Source organism: Hylobates moloch, unplaced genomic scaffold (genome assembly GCF_009828535.3).
Source record: "Hylobates moloch isolate HMO894 unplaced genomic scaffold, HMol_V3 SCAFFOLD_19, whole genome shotgun sequence".
Taxonomy (NCBI): Eukaryota; Metazoa; Chordata; class Mammalia; order Primates; family Hylobatidae; genus Hylobates; species Hylobates moloch.
Genome location: NW_026652294.1, coordinates 32,414,944 through 32,423,992, shown reverse-complemented (window position 1 = coordinate 32,423,992; position 9,049 = coordinate 32,414,944). Strand labels below are relative to the sequence as shown.

The following is a 9,049-nucleotide window of genomic DNA, read 5'->3' as shown; positions in this document are numbered from 1 at the left end:
AGTTTGGTCGGCCTCATTTTTCACTCTTTCCATTAGGTGGCGATGGATACCCAGGAAATACCCTCCGAAGCGGCGGTGGAAGCTCTGAGAAGGGCGGGTTTTCAGCTTTTATTTTTTGCTTTCCCTGAGTCGTTAGTAGCTGATCCACACCGGCGGCCTGTTATTGTGGCTGGGCCCGGATCTGCACCTGCTTCAGGCACCAGTGGACTGGGTTGGGGGGAGGCGCTGGGTGGCCAGAGGACTCGCCACGGACCACCTGTTTTTTGGTTTTTTTTGAGACGGAGTCTTGCTCTGTTGCCCCAGGCTGGAGTGCAGTGGAGCGATCTCGGCTCACTGCAGCCTCCGTCTCCCGGGTTCACGTCATTCTCCTGCCTCAGCTTCCTGAGTTGCTGGGATTACAGGTGCCTGCCACCACACCCGGCTAATTTTTGTATTTTTAGTGTGTGTGGGGGGGTTCCCCATATTGGCCAGGCTGGTCTCGAACTCCTGACCTTGTGATCCACCCAACTTGGCCTCCCAAAGTGCTGGGAATTCAGGCGTGAGCCACCGCGCCCGGCCTAGATCACCTGTTTAATCCAGTTTCTCCCTCAGCATCGGGGAGCATCCTGCCAGCTGGTAGGAAAAAAAAATCTCTATAATGTTCTCAACTATCCATAGACTTGACATGAGGATGGAGCGGATTCAGGAGCGCGGCCAGCATTAGTCTGGAGGCCCCGCGGCGTCCTTTGCATCCATCTGTGGGGCTGGAAGACAGATTCGCTGGGGGAAGAGGCCCCGGCGACCCCTGGACGGAAATCCCACACTGCGACCTGGCACCCTAACCCGACCCCACCAGAAGCTGCATGGGCGTCCTCGGCCCCCTTAGAACAGCTTGGAACACACAGAGGAGTCAGTGTCCAGCCAGGCCCGGCCTGATGCAGTGAGGACGGCGGGTCCTATAAGCATCTCAGGGTCAGTGGGGCACGGAGCGGCCTAAGGGTCAGGCTTCGTGCAGGGAAAGGAGGAGGGAAAGGCCAGGGAGGAACAGGAAGAGGGGTGAAGAGCTCCGCGGGGAGGGGGCGGGATCCCTAGAGGTCTGCAGGGAATTTAGAATTGGGGAGGAGAGAAAATGCGGGCCGGGCTGCAGCCCAGGAAAGCGCCGGCTTAGCGGGCCCTTCTCCTTTCTTCACTTCGGCCGCGGGCTTTCCAGGGAGAGTGCGGCGTTTCGGGTCCGGCTTCTCGCCCAAGCGGTCACCCCGGGAACCGCGGCCGGCAGCTGCGGATCCCGCCTGGGCGGAGAGCTCTGGTCCTGGCCGGCCGCAAACGGGGCGTGGCGAGTGCCGAGGGGGCGTGGCGAGGGCGGGCGGAGGGGCGTGACGAGGGCCGCCGAAGGGGCGTGGCGTGGGCCAGGGAGGGGGCGTGGCGCGGGCGGGGGAAAGGGGCGTGGCGCGGGCCGGCGGAGGGGCGTGGCGCGGGAGAGCGGAGGGGGCGTGGCGTGGGCGGCCCTAGTGGGCGGGGCTCCGCTCTCCCCAGCGCCCGCCGCCGCCGCCACCGCCTCCTCCCGCCGCGCGGACAGTGGAGCGGGGTCGCAGCCGCCTGCCCGCCCTGCGGTGGGCCAGGATGTCGGGCTTCCTGGAGGAGCTGCTCGGCGAGAAGCTGGTGACGGGCGGCGGCGAGGAGGTGGACGTGCACTCGCTGGGCGCCCGCGGCATCTCGCTGCTGGGTCTCTACTTCGGCTGCAGCCTCAGCGCCCCCTGCGCGCAGCTCAGCGCCAGCCTGGCCGCCTTCTACGGGCGCCTGCGGGGGGACGCGGCGGCCGGGCCGGGGCCGGGAGCGGGGGCCGGGGCGGCGGCGGAGCCCGAGCCGCGGCGGCGCCTGGAGATCGTCTTCGTGTCCTCGGACCAGGACCAGCGGCAGTGGCAGGACTTCGTGCGGGACATGCCGTGGCTGGCGCTGCCCTACAAGGAGAAGCACAGGAAGGTGAGCGGCGCGGGCCTCGCCGGCCCCTGCCCGCCCCTCACCCCCGTTACTCCTGCCCTTCCCCAACCCCGTTGTCCCCCTGCCCACCTCCCACCCCCCACCCCCCACCCCCCGACCCCCGACCCCTGCCCCCAGTCCCCCGCCCCCGACCCACTGTCCTCTCCCCGCCCCCCACCCGCCGTCCCCGCCTCTGCACCCCCTCCCCTCCCGCTCCGCGCTGTGCCCGCACCCTCATCCCAGGACCCCTCTTTGGTTCGAGTGCTGCGCTGCGCCCGCCCTGGAAAGTTGGACCCCCCTCGGCCCCCGGGACCCCGGCTCGAGCCCCTCCGTCCGCACACGCTGGGAGCCTCGGGTGGGGGCGGCTGCGCTCGGGGATCCCGGTTCCGCGACCCCTTCACCCGCGAGCAGAGGCGCCAGGAGGGGCTCCGTCCTGCCTCCGCCGCCGACCCCCGCGGATTCCCACAGTGGGGAGGGGAGGGGAGGGCGCGCGCCCCCCGCCCGTGGTGCCCAAACCAGCGCGTTTCCTTTCTGTCCGGGAGAAACCTGCCTTCCCGGAGCCCCTTCCCCGAGGACCGGGGACCTGGGGGCCGAGGCCGAGGTCAGGAGAGGCGGCCGGTGATCGCGGCCGTGGCTGTGGCCGAGAAAGGCGCTCACGGCTCTGTCTCCCGCCCCCGCCTCGCCCGCCCCAGGCTGAGTTCGCGGCCACCGGGGAGCTTCGCATTGTCTGGCCGTCCAGCCTCCTCCCCAGACGCCTCCCTTGCGCGGGAACAGCCGGGGCCGTGCGGAGCTCAGCTGCGTGGTGGCCCCGGGGTCTTCGAGTTAAGGGTTGAGCTGACCCCATCGATGCACATTGACTGGAAGAAGGAGGATTTGGGGAAATGGATACTTTGCCGTCAACTTCTCGTGTCTCCTAGTTTGCTGCCGAGTTGAGTCTGGGTTTCTGAGTGTGTCCCTTGGGTGAGGATGTGTGTCTCGGTGATAATACAGCACATCCAGGACATTTTGTAATGAATGGAGTCAGAAAAAGTTTTGGAGCGCTGTTGCTTCCTGAGTGTATCTGATGCAACGTGTGAATCCAGCCCCTTTCCCTTTTTGAGGAAAGCCTGTTTCTGGAGTGGACAGAAGGGCTATTCTGGGGGCGTTTAGTTTCCTCTGGGGAGCATGGCGAGGCGTGCCCCGTGTTCCTTTTATATGTGCAGAATCTTGTTGAGAAGCATGATTTAGATTTACTGGGAGCAAAAGGCTTATACTGTGACCCCAAATGTCTTGAGTAAATCATCCATCCCAAAGCAGTGTGAGGTAGAGATTTGAGATTTAAAGTATGAAATACAGTTGATCCGATGCAGTTTGTAAATTTAACATTGGGAAAACGTAGGTTCACTAACCACTTAGAGGGAAGAGTTGGCATTTTTGCTGCTTTTTAGGTTATTTTGCCCATTTTGATTGACATGCTTGATATAGTATGAATATGCATGGCCAGTACTTTTTGATTCAAAATATGAGAATCCTTTGTTTTCCTTGGTGGTGGTTTTTGTGATACGTTCGTGGAGAACTAATGTTCAGAAAGTGATTTGCCAAAAAAGATTTTAATTGTTATGGCAAGTTTCTGTTGTAGACTAAAGTCTACTTAAAATAATGTCCTTATCCGGCAATACAAATGATTTCTAGCTTTGGAAAACATAGAATTATGGTAAAATGTTACAGGCTTAACAGCCTATTGTTGTATTTTTTACTGAAGAGGAAATACATTTTTTGGATAGTAAAAATATGGAGCAAACAGATGTTTTGCAAATGCTTAGAGCTTTTTCCGAAAAAGGAGAATATTTGATAGGACATGGGCCACGGCTGGCTCTCTATACCCTGGACAGACTCTTTGCATGACGAAAAGTACTCTGCGGCCCTAGCCTGGACCTGCTGATTCCTCCGTGATGAGAACGTGGATGACACAGGGCAGACTCTCATTTGAAAATACCGTTCAGAGTGCTGGACGTGCCCAAACCCTGGTGCGTTAGCATCTTAAACATTTTATGTTTTTGCCCAGAGTTTTTCTGACTCACATCCTGTACTTTATTCTCTAAAACCAAGGAGATAGTTTCTGTCCTTGGTCGTGAACAAACCACTCAAGATCTGACCCCAGAAACTTTCTTATGTTTGGAGGCTGAGGCAGGAGAATCGCTTGAACCTGGGAGGCGGAGGTTGCGGTGAGCCGAGATCGCACCATTGCACCCCAGTCTAGGCAACAAGAGTGAAACTCTGTCTCAAAAAAAAAAAAAAAAAAGGAATTATTTTCCCCCTTGAAACCAAAGAGATGTGGAACAAATGCCTTTTCTGTAACTGAGTTTTTGTCGCGTTTGAAGTTAGGGTGCTTAGAAGCCTGTGAGCTAATGATGCTAATTTCACCATCAGAACAAGTGAAGAGCCAGGGTTCTCCCAGCTGAGGGCACTGGATGGGTGAACACGTCTTGTTGATGGACTCTGTCCGCGTCGTTTCACCAACTATAAAAATAACTCTAGAGAAGGGAATTTTGTTTTACACTGAAGGGAAACCAGAGTTCCAGATTGCTAATTTTTTTTAAGTTCTCATTAACATTTGTTCTTTAAGCCCATGCATATACTTCTTCCCCATTGGGATAACAAAGGGTATGGTTCTAATTAGTTATTGGCTGGCATTTCTCTAAAGAAAAATTGAAAAATTATGGTGGGGAAAGAAAATGCTGTGTGGTATTTCTTTTTTTCTTTTATTAATTTCTCCTTTATATAGTAGAAAAGCCTGGGGATGACCATATATGTTAAGCCTGCATTTTGCCTAGTTCCTCTCACCTTGACTGGAACTGTGAGAAAACACCAAAAAAAAAAAAAGGAAAAAATTTAAAAAAAACATTCTTTATACAAAATTGTCCTGTTTCTGCCTGTTGTCATGGTAGGCACAAAAGTAATTGAAGCTTAATTTTTTTGGCTTCCAAAACACATATTATTTCAGCTTCCAAAACACACATTATTATATAGCTGTGCAGAAATTGTAATTAGATGGTAATAGAACTTTAAGAGCATTTATAAGAACAATTTTATCAGCAAATCTATAATGCTGAAGTTAAGGCAGTTAGACTTGTTTTAATAAGTAGGTTGGTAGATGATTTTCAGATTTCTAGAGAGAAGGAATGTGATCGATAGTCAGGAGGTGGTGAATTCAGACTTTGGGGATTTGGTCTTCCCTTCGGATTAGTATGTTACTCACCCGTCAAGACTGGAGAGGTCCATCTCCGGGATCCACTTCAGCCTCGTAGAAGTGAGCAGTCTTTTGGTTTTAAAGTCACAGAGCTCAACTTTGTCTGGGCTGGATGCCTGATCAAAAACATATGGTCAGTGTGGGTGCACTGACGTCCAAGGGTGCAGACCACTGGCTTCCTCTGGACAGTCTTGTGAGGCTCTGGTGTGGCCCCAGGACTTCCTGCATGACAAAGGGGAAGAGAAAGTCTGCAGAGTCAGGGGACCCTGGTCCAGTATCCCTGGTCAGCCTGCTCCAGCCAGGGGAAGTGGAGTCTCACTCTGGCTGCTCTGGGTGGTTCTTTCAGTTCAGACTAAATGAGAAGCTTGGCTGAGAATTTACCTGAATCCCTTTGGCCCTATGGGTGGGACAAGATTTGGTAGCAACCTCAACAGTCTTACAACTCCAGCTCTGCCACTCTTCCTTGAATCCAAACACTGCAGCCAGGAAGAGAACTGTTGCTATGACACCACTGTATCTTTTCTTTGCATTCACTTTCAAGGTGGGAAAAGATGGCAAAAAGGTGCAGTTTTGAAAAGTAGGATTTTCTGCCTTCTTCATAAGAAGCCCGGACCAGCCAGGACAGGCTCCCACTGGTGACTGTGTTTCTAGGACTTGGGCCAATCTTTTAGTAATAAAGGACAACTGTTCAATTAAGAGCAGGCCGGGTGTGATGGCTCGCGTCTGTAATCCAGCACTTTGGGAGGCCAAGGTAGGGGGATCACTTGAGCCTAGGAGTTTGAGACCAGCCTGGGCAACATGGTGAAACATTGTCTCTACAAAAAATAACAATTAGCCGGTCATGGTGGTGTGTACCTGTGGTCCCAGATACTCGGGAGGCTGAGGCAGGAGGATTGCTTAAACCCAGGAGGTGGAGGCTGCAGTGAGCCATGTTTGTGTCACTACACCCCAGCCTGGACAACAGAGCAAGACCCTGTCTTAAATAAATAAATAAATAAAAATAAAGTAATAAGAGCACTGTTCCTTGAGAGGCTTTTTCTTGTTCCATTATTTGTAATATATTTTTTAATCTCTTTCTTTTTTCTCTGCATAATAAGGCAGTCTAATATATGGCTAAAAATATAGATTCTTTTGTCCTTCTGCTTGAGTTCGCGCCCCCGCTCTGCCGTTTATTAGATGTGCGTCCTCGTGCAAGGCGCTGTACATCTCTGTGCCACATGTTCCTTTTCCATTTGTGATAATAGCACCTGCCTTATTGTTGTAAAGGCCACGTGAGATAATATACACGTGCCTGGCATATGGTAAGTGCTCAGTAAATGCTATTATTGTTTTTAGATAAATGATCATTAAGTTTAGTCATTCATTTCATAGCTTGAGCCTTGGGAATCTATCACATTACAGAACTGTAAAACTGTTATGAGGTATATATAATTTTTTTTTTTTGAGATGGAGTCTTGCTGTGTCGCCCAGGCTGGAGTGCAGTGGCGCGATCTTGGCTCAGTGCAAGCTCCGCCTCCCAGGTTCACGCCATTCTCCTGCCTCAGCCTCCAGAGTAGCTGGGACTACAGGCGCCCGCCACCACGCCCAGCTATTTTTTTTTGTATTTTTAATAGAGACGGGGTTTCACTGTGTTAGCCAGGATGGTCTCGAACTCCTGACCTCAAGTGACCCACCCACCTCAGCCTCCTAAAGTGCTGGGAATTACGGGCGTGAGCCACCACGCCCGGCATGATGTATATTTTTAAACTTTTCAAACCAATGACTTTTACAAGCATACAAGGGGATTTGATGAAAGAGTCAAAAAAAATTGCCCTACAATGGCTGGGCACAGTGGCTCAGGCCTGTAATCCCAGCACTTTGGGAGGCCGAGGTGGGTGGGTCGCTTGAGGTCAGGAGTTCGAGACCAGTCTGGCCAACATAGTGAAACTCCATCTCTACTAAAAATACAAAATTAACCAGGTGTGGTGGTGCACACCTGTACTCCCAGCTACTCGGGAGGCTGAGGCAGGAGAATCGCTTGAACCCAGGAGGCGGAGTTTGCAGTGAGTCGAGATCGAGCCACAGCACTCCAGCCTGAGTAACAGAGCAAGACTCCGTCTTGGAAAAAAAATTTTTTTTAAATAAAAAAAATTGCCCCACAAGAGATTATAACTGAGAAGAAAGACCTAGAAGAATGAAACGATAAAAGCAAATGAATATGGCATGATACTGGCCTTAAAGTCCTGGGATATTACTGGTACTTACTGAGCTCTGTATTTATATCTGCCAATGATGTTCCAGGCTGCTGCTGATCGAGGAAGCCTGGGAAAGATTTAAGTTACTATTAAGTTACCCTTTAAGTCACCCTTGTAACTTAAAGATGATCAGGCACTCTTCTTGAGAGAAATTATGCACAAAGCAATCATTTTGTGGTTTCCCAAAGCTATTAGGTGTGTCTTCCGCTGACCCTGTTTGCTTAACTCTGGGCCACGTAGAGGTTGGAAGACTGCTGTTTCGCGTGAGAAACGGAGGGTGCCCGTCTCTGGAACCTGCCTCCCGTCCCAGCTCCGGAATGCTGCGGGATGGGTTTGCTCTGACACGTAGGCATTGCCGGTTTGGTGCTCATCTCCCCGTTAGCAGCTCAGGCCTGCCTCTGAGTAGCCGTCCATGGCTCTTGCTAATCGATTTGTCTTCTGACACGGGTTGGAATGTGAGCCAGAGCACAGAGGCAAGCCCTGGAAGTTAGGGTCACTGATTTGATTCTACTTTTTTTTTTTTTTTTGAGACGGAGTCTTGCTCTGTCACCCAGGCTGGAGTGCAATGGCACGATCTTGGCTCACTGCAAGCTCTGCCTCCTGGGTTCAAGCGATTCTCCTGCCTCAGCCTCCTGAGTAGCTGGGACTACAGATGTGTGCCACCACACCCGGCTAATTTTTTGTATTTTTAGTAGAGATGGGGTTTCACCGTGTTGGCCAGGATGGTCTTGATCTCCTGACCTCATGATCCACCCGCCTCGGCCTCCCAAAGTGCTGGGATTACAGGCGTGAGCCACCGCGCCCGGCCCTGATTCTACTTTTTAAAATATTCCTACCTTTTGTTGGGAAGGCTTGTTGTAATGTGTGCACACATTTGAGAAAACAGGCTTTGTGCACAGCTGGGGTCGGGGGTGAACAAGCCCCTTGGGGATCTTCCTTTTTCCTGACAGGGATCAGGGTTCCAGGGCTCCAGCTCGTCCCGTTGTGAACTAGGTGGGGTCCTTCCTGCATTTCATTTTGGCCGGGAGAGCACAGGCTTGGCATAGGATGTCTTTTCTTTTTGTCTTTTTTTTTTTTTTTTTTTCGCTCTTGTTCCCCAGGCTGGAGTACAGTGGTGCGATCTCAGCTCAACGCAACCTCCGCCTCCCGGGTTCAAGCGATTCTCCTGCCTCAGCCTCCGCAGTAGCTCAGATTACAAGCGTGCACCACCACACCCGGCTAATTTTGTATTTTTAGTAGAGACAAGGTTTCTCCATTATTGGTCAGGCTGGTCTCGAACTCCCAACCTCAGATGATCCGCCCACCTCGGCTTCACACAGTGCTGGGATTACAGGCGTGAGCCACCGCGCCTGGCTGAGACTCTTTTAATAGACTCAGATATTTGACATTTCAAAAATGGAGAGTCAAGCTTTTTCCTATTTTTGAGCACAGAATTACAGGGCAATCCAGTTGCACAAGAAGCTGCCGGGACTCACCCAGCTGTGATATCCATTTGCTCATTTAAGACCTCTTTAAAACACTCATTAAGAAACAAAAACAGACCGGGTGCAGTGGCTCATGCCTGTAATCCCAGCACTTTGAGAGGCCGAGGCGGGCGGATCACATGAGGTCGGGAGTTCGAGACCAGCCC

At 52.4% G+C, this 9,049-nt stretch overlaps 1 protein-coding gene across 1 annotated transcript in view; it reads left to right on the top strand.

The window, feature by feature from the left end:
* Positions 1–1,527: 1,527 nt before the first annotated feature.
* NXN (nucleoredoxin) overlaps positions 1,528–9,049 on the top strand; it is a 171,206-nt gene continuing 163,684 nt past the window's right edge. The window contains exon 1 of the mRNA XM_032137812.2: positions 1,528–1,959. Coding sequence (XP_031993703.1) covers positions 1,600–1,959 — 360 coding nt within the window. The 5' untranslated portion in view covers positions 1,528–1,599. The remainder of the gene's footprint in view (positions 1,960–9,049) is intronic.